This window comes from Hirundo rustica, chromosome 22, assembly GCF_015227805.2.
Source record: "Hirundo rustica isolate bHirRus1 chromosome 22, bHirRus1.pri.v3, whole genome shotgun sequence".
NCBI lineage: Eukaryota > Metazoa > Chordata > Aves > Passeriformes > Hirundinidae > Hirundo > Hirundo rustica.
Window position 1 is genome coordinate 2,460,140 of NC_053471.1, and position 19,759 is coordinate 2,479,898.

A 19,759-nucleotide genomic window follows, 5' to 3' on the forward strand; every position below is an offset into this window, starting at 1 on the left:
CTGTGGAATCACCACCCATGCTGCTCTAAATGTTAGCAGACTGTATCAAATTGAGTTTTCCTTCTCAGAGATGAGCCAAAATACACGACTGCACCAAAAATTTGAACAATCTACCCCTATTATGTAATAATACAGTTTGCAACAGAGTATTAACACAGACATCACTGAAAGATCTGGAAGCTGCACAGGTGTTTTCCTGCTTGATGAAAACACAGAATCAAATACTGGCCTTCCAAGGACTATGCTCAGAAGCAGCTGTTTCAATAAAAAGCAGAAAACTTGTTTGCACTGGACATTCCAGTAAATGGTCACAGAAGGGAAAAAGCAAAGCTGAACCTCACTTTTGCAGCATGCTTGGCATCCACACATAGCACAGCAATGCCCAAAGCCAGTCACAGTCTCTTCAAGGAAATGGATGCTTAATTTCACACAGTGGAACAGGAAGAAGGAATGATCCCTAGCACACTCACCTCTCTGATGGCACCATCACACACCCGTATTACATTAAGGAACGTTGGCATGACCTGGGGCAGGAACTGCACACACTTCAGTCCAAGGGATTTGAAAATAAAGGTGATGGCCTGAACTACCATAGTGTGGTGTTGGGACAAGGATTGGTCTCGGAAAATTCTCATCAGTGCCACCATAGAGACAGCTGGATAGAACTCATCCAGAGGGAGGTTGCCCATGTTCACCAACATCTCACTGGTGCTGTAGTCCGCTAGGATAAAGAAGGCAGTGTCATGAGCTAGGTATTAAATGGTCTTGAATACAGGTTCAGGAACATCTAAGTTTAAGTTGAAAACATGTACACTAACAATTCTTTAAGAAGAGGAGAGAAACTGGTAACAAAACAGTCAAGATCTGTTTGAAGATCATAAAGCTATCTATCTGAAAGAAACTGAGATGCTTACAAGAATCCTGGCTGGATTTGGACTCCGAGAGGCTAACAGCTGAAGCATCTCGTGACTGATCGATCATGCCAATGTTCACTTTGTGTTTGTAAGGGTCCAAAGCACCCAGCAGCCCTAACACACGAATAGCCTGAAAAGACACAAAGAAAATTCATCAGAACTTCATAGCTAAGGCCAAAGACAACACTCAAATCCCCGTATTTGAAAAGATCCTAATGAGTTAAGAGGGAAGATCTTGAAGTGGCTGCCTGGAAAAAACAGTGCTTTCCATCCAGCTTCTGGAAGCCATTTCACTGACTTAACATATGCACTCTCTTAATTCTGCTTACTGTACTTTGCTCAGCAACAACAATGATCTCTCCTCCCTGCCTCAGATCTACGCAGGCACATTTATTTGGCAGTTCTCTCTTCACAAAAAGCTTTTCTAAGTGGTTGTGTGATAGTTTCATGCCCATACCTCTCTGCGTGTGCCCTGGTTTTGCTCAGTCTTCAGGAAGTTCAGGAGCACCTCCAGCAAAGTTGGGTACTTCCTGTATGGTTCCACCACATAACCAGTGCTAGCCACAAGCTGCCCCAGTGTCCAAAGAGCCACCTACAAAGATAAAACCCAGAGAAGATCAGTTTTGACCAGGGAATTTATTATGCCTTCTGATACATCAGTCACTCAACTTCTGTAAAGTTTCTTTGAGCATTTTTAGGATCATACAGCAAACCACAGTCCATGGTTGGAAAGCCCCTATACAGTACATTTTTCTATAAGCAATAGTAAAGAAAGTCATAATCAACAACATCTTAGCCTGTCACAATTGCTCTCACTCCGAGATACAATTCAAATAAACATTCAATTCAGTGAGTCCAAGCCTTCCAATAAAAACAGCTTTTTTTTCCTTCTTGTTTTTCCTCTAAGAGCACTGAACTATGTCACAACAGGCACTGCAATCCCTCACCTGTGTACTGTGAGTGTAACTCCACTAGAGAGACTTGAGTGATTTAAAGGTTCATTTTAGCAGCTATGATGGCACGTGTGGGTATTTTGTTACAACTCTGGTCACTGCAGCTGTCAAGTTTAGTACAGTTTAAACACTTACTTGTCTTTTAGCCAGCAGGGAGGAGTCCTGTAGCATGTCCATAATTATAATGAAGAGCTCATCCACCCATTTCCTCATCTCCAGCCCACTGACCTATTTAAAGACAAAAATTCAACCTTCATCTAGCATTCCCAAAACCTTAACAAGCGTGGCAGAGGTATCTGCAGTAAATCCCTACCTGTGCAAGCTCCCCTATGGTAGCCAGGACATTGTTAATCACGCCTGGATTGGGATCTGGATCAGGATCTTTCAGTTTCACAATCAGAGCCTGGTGGGTTACAGTGGGAAAAATTAGAATGTGTTTAAAGAGTACTCAAAATTATCTTTCCTTTTGTTTACACCTGAAATTGACCCCACAATCATAGCAAGAATTTCAACAGTAGAAGAAACTTGGGTGTCACAAACATTATGCAAATCTGGAATTAAATTGGGCTAAACTGTCACCCATGTGCATTCCTGTGGGTAACATCACCAATTTGTTGGCGTTTTTTTCCTGCTATGATGAAGCAAAAGAACTGCAGCTCCTGAGGGTCATGTAACCACTTGCTGTGTCACCTCATTCCAAAAAGGAAAAAGCAGAGACTCTACCTTAAGGATAGGCTCCATATACGGACGGATGAGGCGTGGAGCATTAGAAACCAGGTGACCCAACATCCTGGCACTTTGCTCTTTAATTCTGCCAACACCGCTGTGTTCCAGCTCTGTTAGAATCTGCACAAGACACAAGGGAAGCAAGCAAACCAGGAAAATAAAGGTAGATTAAAATTCTTTGCATTTCCTTCTGTCACAACTCAGCACTTTTAAAGGCTGTTCTACATTTCCCTCCACTATCATTTATCCTAAATTAAGCTAAAATTAATTAGCATAGAAGGCACGGCTCCAAAATCTGTGTTTACAAAGAGGTACCACGCAGTCACCTAAAAGCACCACAGAACATTCTTCAACAGAGATGGAAAGCACTCTGGCACGATGATTAAGGGTGAAATAACTGCTATGCTTCCTTTCCCTTCTAATACATCCATAGAGCTTCAGTCCAAACATCTATCATGAGAAAGATCTGCTGAAACCCACTGAGCTGGGCAATAGCTATCTTCCAAAAGAGATTGATTTCCCCACTCTCCATGCATTTACAACTAGACAGTCCAGTTCTTTAGTCTGAATATCAATTACTCTGTTTTCCCTGCAGGCATCCCTCCTCCTTACCTGGATTAACATCTTTCGAAGGAAAGGCATGACAAAGGCAGGGTTCATGCTGCTCAGGCGCCCCACAGTGCAGATGGCCAGCTCTCGGATTTCAAACACTTGATCATTCAGGGCCACAAAAAGAGCTTGCAAGTTTTCAGCCTGGGCAAGGTGAGCATCAAACCGCTCGTCCAGAGAAGCCAACACGCAGAAACGTATATCAGGATCTGCAAGAATACATTTATTTCTCTTTAAATGCATTTAATTCCTGTTCCTTTTTTTGCCTTTGTTCACAGAACAGCCTCAGAAATTGTTTACAAGAGCTTCCCCAGAGCAAGACACTGTATCAGTGTTTCACACACTAGAAACAGGACAGGTCAGCCCAGAAATCTCCGTGACACTCAGCACGCCCCAATAACCAAGCCAGTACAGAGCTGACCTCTGGCACATGCAAGTGTCACTTTTGGATGCAATGTGGCAACCTGAGAGGAGCTCAACTGAAAGAATAAAAAAAATCAAGTATGAAGTTTCAACAAGAAGGACCAATTCCTACCCAGACTACAAAATTTAAAGCCACGAGTCAGAACAGCAGCAAAAGGGGTCTCAGTGTTCTCCTTAGTTCAAAGGATTACCAAGGGCACAGCTGGAGCATTTTTCACTAGCGTTCTATAAATACCTCAAAAATCAAGATGTGGAAAAAGAAATTGAGGGACTTTTTTTTTCTAATTTACCAAGTGACAGCTTAAGTTTAGTGACAAATATGTTCAAATTCTATTACAAATTCTATTTCTGTTCTTAATATCACCACCTGCGTACGTGATAAAATTAACAGGGGTAGGAGAACCATTTTCTCTGAATCCCACACTAACCTGGGTCAGTTATTCCAACTACAAGCAGCTTGCTGAGGACGTCAGCCACGACCTGCACTGCTGTCTGACTGACCACATGGGCATGGCCACTGATCAAGTGGATGGAGGGTGTGAGCAAGCGAGAGCAGGTGCGCGCTGCTTCCATCCGGATCTCCTTGTGTTCGCTGTTCAGGAAGTGATCGGCGCAGTGCCGAACAAACTGAGTCAGGGAGTGGCCTGAAAAGGGGAAGATGGGTGCTTAAACACAGGTTTACACCTCAGTTACCAGTTTTACCAGGGAAAAGGAGTTTAAAGAACGTGCTCCCAAAGTTTTCCTGCTGCTTGTACTCTAATCCAATGCACCAGTTGTTTATATCCCATCTACCCTTGGCCCCCGCTTCCTTATTTCATCTTACCTTCAAACTCAAAGCTACCAAGTGTACGAAGGGCAAGGGTGATGCTCCCCACATCACTGGCCTCTGGGATATTGGTGAGACTGGGGGAGGCCAGCTGGTGGGCAAGGCCCTTCGGCATGCCTGGATGTCTCAGAGGCTTGTGCATCAGAACAAGAGAGAGCATTTTCAGCAGCCCATCCTGGATATCCTTCTTCAGCTGCGGGATCTGACGGCTCAAGTCGTACAGCACAGCTGTTAGAGCAGGGCTGAGGGCAAGAAGCAAGCAGAAGTCATTAGGAAAGAAATAATGATGGGCATATTTCACTTTTTTTGTTTATTTATGCCTTTGCCAATCAGAATATAATTGTGGGCATCTGCACGAGAGCAACACCTGCAAGCAGAGCACAGGGTCCTTGTGAGAACTGAGGCACGAGATGACCTTCATGTATAAACCTGGGGAGCAAAATAAGTCCCAGGGCTGCTGCACACATCACTACATCAGCCAGTGTTGCTATAATACTGTTAAAAATCTAAATGACTTCTTACACTTATGCTTTTTCAACAAAAAAGCAACTAAATTAACTCCCAGGTGACAATATAATTTAAACAGCCTCATGCTACCTGAAAATTTTCTCCACTCCTTTCCATTCTAACAACTTAATTAATTTCTCCAATAAGAACTGTCAGCTACAAAGGTGAAAGAAGCCAGGAGCAAATATTCAGCACTTCAGCTCTCCTTCCCTGCCAGTTTGATATGGCAGGAGTCTGCTGGCTGTCAGATGCTTTCGAAAATTTTGCAGGTTGCTGCCAAATGTGTTTGAATAGTGGAAAATAAAGGAGACTGCTTCTGGAGTAAGTGTCCTACAACAAGATTTCTTTACTGAGATATGAATGCTCTTAAATAATTCAACAGACACATTAACAGTTAAAACATACCATTCTCCTGAAACTGCTGTAGCGATCTTCTGAAAGATCACTTATGTCAACGTAAAAGCAATAATCTCCCTTCTCAATCTGAAACTTTAAAGATCTCACTCTGTACGGCTGACAATGCCAACCTGCAGCTCACAGCAAAACAGATTTATTCTTACCTCAGGCCCACAGCCAGCATAGGCTCCAAAAGCTCTTTGATGTCCTGCTGGATACTGGGTCCCATGGCTCGTGCCAGCATACTAATGCAGGTGAAGACTGTGGCATCAACCTGCACAGACTTCTGTCTCCTGGAAAGGGACCACATAATTACAAGGAGCTGCTATTTTTCAAACATCTCTCCTCATTCTACTTCTGTTTTATCAGTCTCACAGAAGTGCTTCATATTTTAATACAAGAATTTGATCCCACATTACAAAAGTTATATAAAGTTAAAGTGTTTCCATTTCTTCCTCTACCTTTCACATACTTACTTGTGGGCAAAGTCCTTTGGGGGAAGAGCTGCTTTTATGATTTCAAGGACTTTTGGTAGGTAAGCTTGAAACTCAGACCTCACAGCCACAGAAAGCAAACCCAGGGCCTGGAAGGCTGCTGTTCGCTCCTTCTCCTTCTTCACACAACTGAGAACATGATTCATGGTGTCTGGAAGATACTGATCAGCTGCCCACAAGAGAAAACAATACAGGTATTAGAATTCATTTAGGTTTATACAGTTGCATAACATTTCCAACTAAACCTTTACAAGTATAAAACTAGAAAACAGACATAGTCATATTAAATTTGATGACATGATCAGTGGCAAACAAGTCACCATGTAACAAAAATTTCAAACTACAGAAGGCTTTGTTTTTAAAAACAAAAAAATCACCAAAATAAAAGAGCCATAAAACACCCTCACTGCAAGAGGTTTTATACACATATAAGATCCAAACATCTTGGTTTCATGATTGATTGGAAATTTGGAATAATTAACACAAAAACTGTTCCAACCCACTAAGAGTGGCTTGATGACTTGTCTCCAACTCTGATACTCTCCTCAACTTGCTTGATAAATCAACTAAACTGCTTTAAAGCTGGCAGGTATTTCCTAGCACATGTAACAGAGAAAAAGGAAGAGAACTCTGATAATATTTGGAATATACTGAGTAAGAGAGAATTCTCCCCTGAGTCTGACATACTGAGGAGAAAACAAAAATAGAGGTTTTCATGTGTTATGGTATTATCACCACGTTCTGACAATAGGTTTCAATCTATTTTCTTCATCAGAGCAACATTGTGGCATCAGTTATCAAGTCACTTATTCAGAAAAAAAAGACAGTCCTCCCACAGAGGAATGCGCTCATCAGACAAGCACCACATTTTGTGTGCTGCACTGCTTGCACAAGTTCATCTGGACCAAAGCGAGCTGGATAATTTCCAGCCCAAATTCAGCAACATTTCTAACATCCAGCCATCTGCTTTGTCACCTGTGAATGCCGAAGGACGGAAAGCTGCCAACCGCGGTAGCAGATTGAGAACTGTCATCTGGATCAAAGAATTTTTGCTGGTTCTGCACTTGAGAACCCACTGGCAGACCTGGAAGGAAGTAGATTGAGCTTTAAAGGATGGCCATTGGCAGTAAATCACAAATGTTTATTACCTGTGTGCTTTTAGATATTCTACTGACACTTGGCTTCAGAGTCCATCACAGAAAAGGATAATCATGACTGCTTCCAAAGGAAGTAAATCACTTGCCCGAGACAGACAGTGACAAAGCCACAATACACGTAAATTTTGAGTTTTGAAGGCTCAGTTCAATACTAGGCAGTATTGCCTGCTAAGTAAAAACACAGAGGACAATTCCTCTGCAAGAACAGATGTTGAGAATGTTGGGAGACAAGTTGAGGAACAAACACATACCTGATCAAATTTCTCTTCCATTAGATCCCTGCAGCATCGACTTTCTACCAAAGTAGATTTTGCTGGGACAGGGGAGGTTGCAAACCCCATAATTCCTTGGTGAGCACTGTACCCCAGGAGACCAGCCAAAGCATTTGACTGAGATGGCTGAAGAGACTGAAAGCTTGTGAAGGGAGTGATGTGGCGAGGCTTGGTACTGAAGCCCATCAGGTCTTTGCAGTACTTGTCATGCACAAGCTGCTGCTGAGTGATCTCCTCCATCTCCTCTCTAAGGCGCTGGACGAAGTAGAGGAGCATTAAAAAAATAAAAAAGTAACTGAGTAAGATACTCCCAGTACAGTGTTACCCAAATCTCTTGAATAGCATCTTGTATAATCAATACCCAAAGGGCTGTGAAACATCAACTGAGTAAAATCTAGCAAAAATATCTGGGTATCTAACATGCAAGAGAGTCCTCACTCCATAGAAAAAAATCTTTTTCATTTAATCCAGTGAATAGCCTTTCCATGGGAGTTTGTTACCTCCTCAGCCCAAACTTGTCCATTTTATTTCTCTGACATGCTTTAATGCCTGACTCCATGTTCAGATGAGTTTTCCACACAACAACCCATTGCAACACTATGGGAGATTTCCACAGACTGCAGAGTTGCTACACACTCTCAATCAATGCCCATAATCCCCACCTTGTTCCTCTGCTCACCTCTCCCTCCATACTGCTGATTCTCACTAGCTCATTGAGGATCAGTAAGGCACCGTGGATTCGGTCATCACGATTCATTCCTTTCTCTTTGGCCAAAGTCTCATCAAAGCCCTTCTCAGCTTCTTCATATGTATGCTTGGGGGAAAAGAAAAAAATCTCAGTGACAATGCAGAAACAAAGCCTGTGGAAATTAAGCAGTACTGCCAGTCAGGGGTTACTGACATTCTGAATTTTCCAAGAGTAGCCACAAACCTCAACTGAGTAATAACAGAAGTATAACACAACAAAATTCTGATTCACCCAAAAGCTGTGGACTCTGCTGCAGAGCATTTTCAACAGCACTAATCAAACAGCATGGTATCAGCTTCATCACTGTCTGCAGCACTTATTGGATTACAAGAAATCCAAGGTCACAACATTTGACTGCACTATCCAAAACTTATTTGATATCACAAAGCTTGACTTCAGATGACAATGGCAGCAAAGCAAAGGTTCAGACAAAAGAATCCTTACCTCTCTCACTTATGTTTTATCTACACTAATAAAACCCCCTACTAGTAAGAGATGACACTAGATAATTGCATGGCTATAAAACTAGGTCAAGTTCAACAGCTGAGGATGAGATAGAACAATGTATTCTTGAAGGAGTTCAGTCTTGCTTACTTTTACAGTAATAGGCTAAAGGAACTACTCACTTTGGAAGCCATAATATTTTCAACCCTTTCAAGAAGAGGCAGTTTTGTACTCACAAAAGTTACACAGGTTCTTAACTTAGCCAGCTCTTTTGAAAACTGGCACTTCAACATCTGCACTGCATTATGAGGAGCTGCTTCAAAACAAAGTTATTTTCTTACTCTGTACCACTGGGGCTTCTGCATCTCTTTTGGCTCCCGTTGCGTGGTGAGGATAAGGCAGGCTCTTAAGGCAGAGACAGCTCCCTCTCGGATGGCCTGTTTGGGATCCCACACAGCCACAAATATATTGTCAAAGAATGGCTGCACTTGTTGGAAGAAGAAGGTAGGCACGCTGATTGCCAGCTCACGCAAGACAAGAACCTGGAGGTGGGGAGGAAAACAGTAACAATTTGGAAGATGAGCACACAGAGACAAACCTCCTAACTCTTACAGTGCAGTACCATTTGTTTAGACTGTCGATGTCTGTGAGCTGTTTCCATCCCCACACTCTGACAATTCCCAACATAACAGTGTCTTGCTCTTCATCAGTCACTGGGCTAATGGAGAAGCAATGAAGCAGCACTCTGTCTGCCAGGAGAGCATTAGAGATTCTCAGACAGGCACTGGCAGCCATTCCCATCCTGACCAAAGCTTTTCTGCAGATTTCTCTGCATATTTCCTACCACTGCTCACTAATCCCAACTATTCCATGACAACAAAAAAGGCATCACTTACAGCTGCGTGTCTACGACCTTCATTCCTGTCAGCTCCCAGCCACTCCAGAGCTCGTTTCACCTCAAACTCCACATACTCAGCTGTGAAGGTGTCACCAGCCATGGCAAGCCGCCCGATGGCCTTGGAAGCCATCTCCATCACAACGGGGTCATTGGATGGCAAGAGGTTCCTCAGGTAGTTGGCAAACCTGCCGATACGGGTGGCATTACCTCCTTCAACACCGATAAGGCTTGCTGCAGAGAAAGGGAGCAATGCTGCAGTTCTCCCCAAGAGTCAGTGAGGAAGACAGTAGGTAATCCCTGGATGAGAGCTAGTATTCCCTGCACTTTGCTTAAAGATTCCCATTAAGTCCTCCTAAACTGCCAATCCACAGGAAAAAAAAAAATAAAAATCAAGCAACAGGAATGGGCCACCATTCTTTTGAGCCTGAACGTTTCAAGTGAGTGGGAAAATGCATCTGGTAGCCTCATAGCTTTTTCCCATTTTTAGTTTCAAAAGAGCTCCTATACCTAGCCCACCTCATAAGAAAAGTCAAAGACTGAACAGACCAAGGAAATGCTCTCCCCCTCAGTCCTAGAGCCAGTCTCTCCTGGCAAGGGTGGAGGCACTTCATCAAGCACCAGCATGTCAGAAAGCTTTTGTTGCCAGTGCCTGGGTTCTACCTGCTCTGTAAATAAAGAGTCCATCAGTGTCCAGGGTTGTCAAGCTGGCACCTTTCAACCTCACTAAATTCACAAAACAATTTGAAAGCAATACTGTCAGCTTAAGAGCTGATGTTATCAATAAAGATTTCTCTAAGGCATTTACACTGCCTTCAAACACATTGGGATTGGATGATTATGTCCATGAGCCTAAACCAACATCTCTTAGGCTATTTAAGAAGTAACTGCTGCAATACAGGCCACTTGCCTGGAAGGCAAAGTATTTACACAAGCTGACTTTCCCAAGAATGGGGATTCAATCAGTGGGGATTGACAGCTCTGCAATCTCCCAGAGAACACACAGCCAGAGCCACTAATGGAGAGGCTGATCAGAATCAAAGCAGAAGCCATCTGAGCCCCTCTTGGGGATGGAAGTTGCTGTTATGGAGCCAGGTAAGTTTACATAACAAGAATCAATCTCCCCAGATGGAAGAGAGTTGAGAAAGTCAGCCAACCCTGATACATATAAAGGGGCAGCACAAAGTGTCCTCAGCTGAGCTCCAGAACAGTATTTTCATGTGCTCAGCATTCACATTTGATGCTCAACTCCCAGAAGAGCTCAGGGCCCATTAAGCACCAGGTTTTCAGCCACTCTCAGTAGCTCCCATGCTGACACTTCACAGTTTTTCAGAGCCCAGCAACTAGAACACACCCAGTGTACTGAGCTGTTAGACATCAGGCCCCAAGTATAAAAGCACATTCCTTTTGAAAATCTGTCCCTAAAGACAGTTGCATGAAGAGAAAACTCAGAAGCATTATGCACTTTCACTCACCTATAGCCAGAATGCCACCCTTCCTTTCATTTGCATCAGAACTAGAGACCAGCTCAAATATGTGATGGTTCAGCTGATCATAAAACCTGGTAGATTCTTCCTGACTCATCTGCAAAGCAAAAAGTTCAAATCAACTTTCAGCATTCTCTCCTGCCCTCCTGCTCCAAAACCTCCATAAAGATAATGCTTCTTATGCCACTTAAACAGAAAGAAATTAAACCAACCATACAAATTATGAGCTCAAAACAGTTTCTCTTATTTGTGCCCTACAATGCAGCAATTTTACTTATTCTGGTACTTAACCAACCGTTTGTGTCACCAACTTGCTTACCTCTCCTACATGCCAGGGGGCAAAGATAAGCTCCCTGCTGTGCCCCATCTCCTCTCTAAGACCAGCTTCCATATTCCAGAAATCTCCATTGCCAAGGCACGCAGCCCATACCCCACACTCACACAATACACAAGGATAAATAATCCCACTTGTAGCACTCACCTCACGCAGCTCCATGGTGACATAATGCTGCAGGTCCTTGGCAGCTTTCGCCCTTGTCTCTTCGCTGCGACTCTTCAAGCCGTTGGCAAATTGTTGGAGAATGGACACGGTGCCCGACATGGTGGCAGCAGGCTGGGCCTCAGGGGCATCAAGTCCTGTAAATTCTTCAGGGAGACACATTTTTTTTTTTTACTGCTTGAATTGAAATCTCTGAGCTTCATTCTTAAGGCTGCCCCTCCTGACTGTTCCCAAAATACAGATAAAGATGCTGTGTCGGTAGACCACAAAATTACAAGTAATGACTACATTCCTTAGGCATTATGCTCAATGATAGAACTATCACCACATATCTCGACCCCCAGCCTATTTGCTCTCTAGCTCCTCAAATACCAAAATACATCGCAGTAGACCAGGTGCTCTATGGGGATCCAATCCTAAATCAAGGGTCATGCAACAGTTGAAAAACAGCAGGGTCAAACTAGGCTTTGCAAGTACCTATAATAAGCAAGCACAACCATTCCCAGGATTATATCACCGTCATATCTGCCTCCCCCCTGAACACTTTCATCCAAGTTTCTCCACAGAAAACTCAGTGTTACATCAACACAAGGAAGACTCAGCACTGGCAAGTGTTACATCCTCAAATAGATGTTTAGAGATGGGAAGTCCAGTTATAGCAACACCAACCACTGCAACAGGGGATTTCCTAGAATAACACATAAACAAACTTTCTCAGGAGCTTTTCTTTATGTCGAACACATTTCAGACGCTTAACAGCCCCTCCACCCCGATATTCAGATTACGTAAGACCAAACCAAGCACTGACACTAGAATTTCAACTGCTTCTCCCCAAATGCTCCACACGCGGTCACAAACATCCAGCGGGACCATAGGTGAGCTGGCTGCTGGCAGGAGCCAGGAGAGGCTCCCCGGACCAAAGAGCAGCCCGGAGTTGCTGACATCGCCTCAGCCCGCTGTCAGTTCTGGGGACTCCCTCACGGCCACAGAACCCTGCGGACAGGACCCGGCAGGCCCGAGCCCGGGGGGAGCTCCGCAGGCCGAGAGTGAGGGAGCGGTGAGGCGGGGAAAGGCGGGCACGGCCGGCGGGGCCGCAGGCGGCAGCGCTGCGCGGCCGGGGCTCGGGCAGGTCGGCCCGGGCAGGAAGCGGGACGTGAGGGAAGGAGGAGCAGATAATGATGAGAGGCACCGCCGCTCTCGCTCTCTCTCTCGCTCACTTACTCACTCACCCGCCGCCGCCGCCGGCTCCCCTACTCCGGGCCCCGGGCCCCGTGCCCGCCCCGCCGCCGCGCCTGCGGCGCCGGCCAGCCGCTACCGGCCAATAGGCTCCCAGGAACTCCGTGATCGGCTTTATGTCTGACCAATAGAAGAAGGGGAAGGGGGAAGAAGAGCCAGAAGCTCCGCCCCTTCCCCGAGGAACAGCCAGGACGGTCGTGTTCTGACCAATCACCAAGGCAGTCATGACTGAGTGGCAGTAGAGCTGACCAATAGAATGGCTGGGCTTGCTCAGTGGCCCCACCTTCCCGATGCCGCCTTCCGCCCTTCCGTGAGGGGCCGGCTGTGGCCGGGCTACGGCACGGGTGGGTAGGGTAGAACCACCGGCATGATCTGCTTGGGCTTGTGTGAAGCGTTCGGCACTGTTCCGAATGACATCCTGGTCTCTAAACTGGGGAGACATGGATTTGATGGATGGGTCACTCGGTGGATAAAGGATTAGCTGGATAGCCGCACGTAAAGACTTGCGGTCAGCGGTTCATTGTCCACATGGAGGCCAGGGACGAGTGGAGTCCCTCAGGGGTGGTACTGGGGCTAATAGTTTTCACCAACTTTGTCGGCGACATAGACAATGGTGTCGAGGCACCCTCAGCAAGTGACACCGAGCTGTGTGATGCTGTTACATGATGGAGCGACGGGATGGGGACTAGAGCATCTCCTCTATGGGAGGAGGTTCTGTGGACATCTCAGAGCAGCCTTCCAGTATTTGGAGGGGCCTACAAGGAGGAACTCTTCACCAGGAACAAGGGGGAAGGGCTTCAGACTAAAAGAGAGGAAATTTGGTTTAGATGTTAGGAAAATGTTCTTCCCTTCAAGGGTGGGGAGGTCCTGGCATAGGTTGTCCAGGGAAGCTGCGGCTGCCCCATCCGTGGAAGTTTCCAAGGCCAGGCTGGAGGGGCTCGGAGCAGCCTGGGACAGTGGAAGGTGTCCCTGCCCACGGCAAGGGCGATGAGCTCTCAGCTCGTTCCCAGCCCAAGCCCAGCCGCGGGTAACGCGCTCTGCGCGTGCCCGAAGGGAGCGGGGCGCTGCCGTGCCCGGTGTGCACCGCTGAAACGTGTCCGGCTGCCCGTGACAGCGGCTGTGCCTGCGCCGGCCTTCGGGCGCTCCGTGGCGGCTATGGCGTGAATCGTGGTGCTGGCGCATGCTGCGGGGTGACCCCCTCGCCGCCGCGCGTGGCGCCGTGGGCCGCTTCATTTTCCTTTTAATTTGTACCAGCGGGCGGTGCCGGCGGGTGCGGAACCCCTCGCGCGAGGCCGCGGGGGTGCCGAGGCCGGGCGGGCTGGCGGTCGCGGTACGGCGGGTAATGGCGGCGCTCTGGCGTCCCCCGCAGGCCGCCGTGGCGGCGGCGCCCCTCGCTGCCCACGGGCCCCGCCGTCCCATTAACGTGCGGCCCTTCCCCTTCTAGGTGCTGCTGCTGCGACACGGCGGGGCGAGCATGGGACCGGCGGACCCGGTGCAGAAGATCAGTATCAGCGCCGAGAGCCCCCGCGGGAGCGAGAGGAACGGCGGCGGCTCGGCGCTGGCGGGCGTTGACGGGGCCGCCCCCGGCAGCTGGAGACACAAGTGTGCGGCCTATGTGCTGGCGCTGCGGCCCTGGAGCTTCAGTGCCTCGCTGACTCCTGTGGCGCTGGGCAGCGCGCTGGCGTACCGGGCCGAGGGAGCCCTCGACCCGGGGCTGCTGGTGGGAAGCGCCGTGACCGTCCTGGCTGTGCACGGGGCCGGCAACTTGGTGAATACCTACTATGACTTTTCCAAAGGCATCGATCACAAGAAGAGTGATGACAGGACGTTGGTGGACCAGATTTTGGAGCCGCAGGATGTAGTCCGGTTTGGAGTCTTTCTCTATACCGTGGGCTGTCTCTGCGCTGCTGGGCTCTATGCTGTCTCCACGCTCAAGCTGGAGCACCTGGCCCTGATTTACTTTGGAGGACTTTCCAGCTCCTTCCTTTATACCGGAGGTAAATGCTGCATCCCGTTTGTCATGAATCTGAATGTAGATGTGATAGAATCAGCTGAATTGTTAAAAGATTTCTAGAAGACACACGTGATCTATCTAGTGCGCTGCCGTAAAATATTTGTGGTGTTTCCTGAAGTACTGGTACATAAACTTGTACTTTTTGCAATTGAATGTTATGGGAAGAGTCATACTAAGATCTTCAGTTAGATGGTGGTGTTGAGACATTTTTATTTACATATATGGCTTTAGATGCTTATCAGAATTATTGCTGAATCTTTTTGTGATGTTCATCTCATATCCTTTAGCATTGTAGCTAATGGCATATTTTCTTTCCTTTGGTGGGGATGTTACTTGGTTTTGGGATGTTTTGTTGTTATTCTTTAGATGGAGCTTCACTGTGAATGCTGTACAGTTTGTGATTCTTCTTAATAAGACAAGGATATTTTAGTGTCTTCCTGCGTTGGATAGACAGAAATGTCATTACTAGGAGAAGCAAAAATAACTTAGTTTCAAACTGTCAGATTTTCAGTTATATTGGTTTCCCTGAAAGCATCTTGTCAGTTTTGCATTTGTGCTGAGCATTTTCTGTATTTCTCCAGGAGCAGGTTCTAGTATGCATGATCACACTGAAAAGTACCTTATTTCTATAGATTTCTGCAGAGACAGGTACTTCTAGATGGTTTTAACCTGGCCCTTAGTTTTTATTACATTGTTTGTCTGGAGAAATCCTTATCTTAAAAAAGGAGAAGTAGATAACGTTTCTTGTCCACAGCTGCATGTGCTGTGGTTGTTTTGCAGTATTCCTACGGGAAAGAGGCCGAACAGTTACGCCATCCATTCTCTTCTGTCATTTGAATTATTTAACGATTAAATGATTGATTCTGTTCTTGTGTCTTGCCGCAGGAATTGGATTTAAATACGTTGCGCTTGGCGACGTGGTGATCCTGATCACCTTTGGGCCCCTGGCTGTCATGTTTGCCCACGCAGTGCAGGTTGGTTACCTGTCCGTGTCACCCCTGCTCTACGCCGTCCCTCTGGCCCTCAGTACCGAGGCCATCCTGCACAGCAACAACACGCGGGACATGGAGTCCGACCGGCAGGCGGGGATCGTCACCCTGGCCATCCTCATTGGCCCCACCTTCTCCTATATTCTCTACACCGTGCTGCTCTTCTTGCCCTACCTGATTTTCTGTGTGCTGGCCACACGCTACACCATCAGCATGGCGTTGCCACTGCTCACCATCCCCATGGCATTTTCACTGGAAAGACAGTTCCGGAGTCAGAGCTTCAACAAAATTCCTCAGCGGACAGCCAAACTCAATCTCCTGCTGGGGCTTTTCTATGTTTTTGGCATTACGTTGGCACCAGCTGGTGCTCTGCCCAAACTGTGAAAAGAGCTGGAGGGTCAGGCCTCATAATTCACTATTCATGCCAATGGACAGTGGATGTTAGGAGTAAATGACCCATTGTGGACAGTGAGAAGAATGGAAAGACCACCTTGCGCTGTTGATAATGAATGTTATGATTTCTGGTCTTGGATAGCTTATACAATAGACTTCAAAGAAGTGATTTGTCACTTCTTCAGAAGGGGAGAACTGTGTGGTTTTGCTTTGAGGAACAAGGTGACATAAGGTCAAGGAAATGTTGGAAGAACCTCATCCTTCTGCCACCTAATTTTTTCACTGTCAGTTCAAGAGCCTCAAATCACACCCTCTGTTCACTTTACAAGCACAATGATTGCTCTTATCACTTCTTTTCTTACAGTGGCGAAAGAGTCCAGTGACTCCCGTATGGGGATCAGAAAACACTGCCAAATGTTTGGCATCACAACCTAGGTGCCATTAATTCACTCCCTTGTTAGTGTATTTCATAATCATCTGTTCTATGTTTTAATTTTTTTTGCTTTTCCCTAGCCAAATTTCGAGCTTTTGTTTCCGAGCTCCCTGAAATGCACTAGATACTGATTCATGAACTATTGCTTCTGCTTGTTCCATATAATCTAGAAATTTCAAAGTTGTAAATCTCTGGGTTGTGGTGCTAAAAGGGAGCACAAATAACCCACTGCACAAACTTTAGGCCAGAACCAGTAAATCCGTTCTCTGCTACAAAAGCTGGAGCTGTAAATGCAAACCATGCAACTGGAAAGCCCTCAATGAGTAGAAAAACAAACGGTTTCCATTTTTATATTTGCTTAGAATTTACTCTCTGAAATGACAGTTTTTGAGTTAAGGGGGAGCTGACAGAGTGCCAGATTTCTCTGAATATCTATGGATTAATGGATACATAGGTGGACAACAAATCCTTGATTTAAAAAACCAGATTTTTAAATTTGTTTTTCTCTGTTTATTTAGAGTATTATTCACAGTATTATAGTAAAAAGTCTTATTGTAAGAAGCCCAGTTCAGCAAAGAAGAAAGATATAGTGTTAGAAATAACGAATCTGGATTATTGCATTGGTTCTGCATAAAAATTAGGACTGCAAACAGGAAGAAATCAATTTTGTTAACAAGATTTTTCCTAATGGAGTCCAGAGTTTTTGTCACTGAATCACAATTAAGTGCTCTCTGAAGGGAAGTTCCTCACCTCTTTTCCCCACTGTACACCTTACAGTGCTGCTTTGTTTCCTGCTGCAGATCTTGCCACTTGCTGTTCATGTGGCCCTTTGGGGAGTTGATTATTTCAGCAGTTGTGTAGCTGTGTGAAAAACATGCCAAACATAATGGGGCAAATATGTGCCTTCCAGTGCAAAGATGGATTTGATCCATAACACATTACTTGGTGGCAACTGAATTCTCTTCTATGTTATTAAGTCCTGCTTGCAGATTTTCATAAAAAGCTCAGCAGGAGCTGTGGAAAGCTCAGAGGAACTGACACAGGTGCTGGACCAGAGCTCCTGGTGCCAGGTCACAGCCTTGCTTTTGAACAAGTGTGTGTGTGTGTGAAGCACTGTATGAAGGGCGTTTACACACGAGCAATAAACTAGCAATAAACTCACGTGGTGTAACCCTGCATCTGTCACAGGTAAGTTATGCCCTTCTGTAAATCTGAAAGAGCCAAATGTCCCATTAGTGGGCTGTACTGACAGCAGTAAAGCTGAGTTGATGGTACCAGCTTACATGGTACAGCTCTTTAGAAACTGGTTTTACAGCTTCACGTTATCCAGTGTTACGCAGCAGTTACATCTGAGCTGAAGTCAGTGGGAAGGAGTCTTTGCAGGCCTATTAATTGAGCCACAGTTTCATCCTTTATTTATTAAAATGGGCAAAAGATCTCTCTGTTCTGCCTAGGCACAGGACAAGAAAATATGGATTTCAGCAACTTTCTACAGGAAAATACTTGTTAGGATTAAAATGCAAAAGTTCAGCTCGGATGGATGGAGGGAGATATCCAGAAGGGTTTTGGAAACTGTTTTCAATGCAGATATACACAACAGAATTTCTACTGTTGCTTCTTGAGGACAGAATGAAGAAGAGCCTGGCTTCAATACCCATTGCACATTTCTGCAAACCAAAAGCTTTTGCAGGGATAAGTAAGGGCTGAGCTGACAAATCTGTTAACCTTGCAATAGGGGATATGCAGCTTTATTGGGTTAATCCTGCTCTTTGTAGCAGCTGTGCTTCATTTCAGGATAGCCTGGTTTTGAATAGCTTTCATTTTCAAAGAATGGTTAGTTATCCTTTCTCTACTTCTTTTACAGAAACTAGAAAACTCCAGCTAAATTCCTGAAAGTAACTTGGCTTGTATCTGTGATAACTGTAATTGTAATAATGGGAAGGTTATTTGTGCCGTGGAGTATGTAACTCTTACTGTATCTTGACTACCCTTTCCTGGGTAGGATGTCTACTCAGGGCTGGAAAGGACCAGGGCTTTTTGATACTAAGATGAAACAGCTCATTAGTACAAAAATATGTGTATGGAATACTTTCCAAGGTAGGGGGGGTTCAAAGTATTTTAATAGTGAAACTGAGATGAAAATTTGGTAATTCCTTGCTAGCAGATGCTGGTTGCCTCCAATTCCCTCTCTTTGAAAAACAGTATCATTCCAGGTTCTTAGGGATAATAATAGCTAACACATTCTTCACCATGGTTTTGAGGAAGTCATTTAACTTCTCTGTGTCTCAGAAAACAGCTGTTTTTTGCCTGTCTTACAGGAATGCTGAGCTGACATCTTTGTCAAAGAGAGCTTTGAAAGTAAAAAGTGCTTTATCTCTGTGTGCTTTCCAAAAAACTTGTTAGTACTAGAAAACATTTTAGATACAAACTAACACAAACTAACACATTAGCCAATGTGATTAGGCCAAGATAATCCTCACATATAATCAGTGACTGGTAAGAGAGGTTCATTTATTGGTTTGCTTTGTGATAAAGATGCTGGCTCTCTTCCCCTACCCCCTTTTCCCTGTCCCATGCTACTTCCCCTGAATATAAACTTGAGAAACTTCCTTCAGGTCACTCTTGATGAGCTGTATTGCAGTGTGATGAGTGGGCACTGGGAGATGAACAGATCTGTAGCCCATCTGTTAGTGTGTCCTAAAGCACCTCCTGGCCTTTCTTCTTACCCAATAAACTGAATGTTACTCATTTAATTATGCTATGCTTGATTCTTTTCTATTACTCAAGTTGTATTTTTGCACATGCATTAAAACATGGTCACGAAAGAGGGTCTTCATCTGCCACGTTTATAGTATAAGTGCCTGGAAAATCATACTTTTTTTGGTGTAAAAGTCCTTCTATGAATCCAGTAGCCCTGTCCGTCCTTATCACAAGACAAACAGTTTTGTAGCAGTGATAATTTCCTACTAATGGCAGACTTAGAATAGTTCTGGTTATATTAATCAATGTGCAGAATTTTCTCTGATGCAGTTTTCTGTGCCATGTACTGTTCAGTTTTTATAAGGAGGTTTCAGCTGAACTTTAACACCTTTAATAAAGATGAACTTTCTCATCCTCACCAGTATGTTCTGCCAGTTTTGCAGTGCTGTGGTCCCTGCTCCGTAGAACTGTGACAGCATAATGGGTGCTGTCATAAATGTGTGTCATAAATGACCCTAAAGCATGGTTTGAAATTTCCCTGCCTTGGCCAGTGGCACGGTGTGCTCCACAACCGCATTTGGAGATCGTTATAAAGGACAAAATGCAGGATAGCATGGCATCTATACACGGGCTGATCTTTCCAA

The 19,759-nt window shown here is 45.2% G+C and overlaps 2 protein-coding genes across 5 annotated transcripts in view; one reads left to right on the forward strand and one right to left on the reverse strand.

The window, feature by feature from the left end:
- The window catches only part of MTOR (mechanistic target of rapamycin kinase), a 62,731-nt gene extending 50,091 nt beyond the window's left edge, over positions 1 to 12,640 (reverse strand). For 2 of the 4 annotated variants that reach the window (XM_040084316.2, XM_040084313.2), the window contains exons 1-19: positions 12,580 to 12,640; positions 11,333 to 11,496; positions 10,840 to 10,948; positions 9,366 to 9,598; positions 8,811 to 9,011; positions 7,957 to 8,091; positions 7,257 to 7,532; positions 6,824 to 6,932; positions 5,831 to 6,017; positions 5,519 to 5,647; positions 4,449 to 4,693; positions 4,054 to 4,269; positions 3,206 to 3,411; positions 2,591 to 2,713; positions 2,181 to 2,270; positions 2,003 to 2,095; positions 1,372 to 1,506; positions 915 to 1,044; positions 471 to 721 (exon numbers count right to left, since the gene is read on the reverse strand). In XM_040084316.2, coding sequence (XP_039940250.1) covers positions 471 to 721; positions 915 to 1,044; positions 1,372 to 1,506; positions 2,003 to 2,095; positions 2,181 to 2,270; positions 2,591 to 2,713; positions 3,206 to 3,411; positions 4,054 to 4,269; positions 4,449 to 4,693; positions 5,519 to 5,647; positions 5,831 to 6,017; positions 6,824 to 6,932; positions 7,257 to 7,532; positions 7,957 to 8,091; positions 8,811 to 9,011; positions 9,366 to 9,598; positions 10,840 to 10,948; positions 11,333 to 11,452 — 2,988 coding nt within the window. In that variant the 5' untranslated portion in view covers positions 11,453 to 11,496; positions 12,580 to 12,640. Of the gene's footprint in view, positions 1 to 470; positions 722 to 914; positions 1,045 to 1,371; positions 1,507 to 2,002; positions 2,096 to 2,180; positions 2,271 to 2,590; positions 2,714 to 3,205; positions 3,412 to 4,053; positions 4,270 to 4,448; positions 4,694 to 5,518; positions 5,648 to 5,830; positions 6,018 to 6,823; positions 6,933 to 7,256; positions 7,533 to 7,956; positions 8,092 to 8,810; positions 9,012 to 9,365; positions 9,599 to 10,839; positions 10,949 to 11,332; positions 11,497 to 12,158; positions 12,298 to 12,571 lie in introns of those variants that run through there. The other 2 variants (XM_040084314.2, XM_040084315.2) reach the window with 2 other exon arrangements.
- Positions 12,641 to 13,940: 1,300 nt separating this feature from the next.
- UBIAD1 (UbiA prenyltransferase domain containing 1) lies at positions 13,941 to 19,533 on the forward strand. Its single transcript, XM_040084715.2, has 2 exons — positions 13,941 to 14,583; positions 15,486 to 19,533. The coding sequence occupies exons 1-2, from the start codon at positions 14,061 to 14,063 to the stop codon at positions 15,971 to 15,973; spliced, it is 1,011 nt and encodes a 336-aa protein (XP_039940649.1). The 5' UTR covers positions 13,941 to 14,060; the 3' UTR covers positions 15,974 to 19,533.
- Positions 19,534 to 19,759: the final 226 nt, after the last annotated feature.

Excerpts from the sequence above, each read along its gene's own strand:
- UBIAD1 (XM_040084715.2), top strand. The coding sequence starts at position 14,061 with ATGGGACCGGCGGACCCGGTGCAGAAGATCAGTATCAGCGCCGAGAGC. Across the intron at positions 14,584-15,485 it reads CTCCTTCCTTTATACCGGAG|GAATTGGATTTAAATACGTT; the intron begins GTAAATGCTGCA and ends GTCTTGCCGCAG.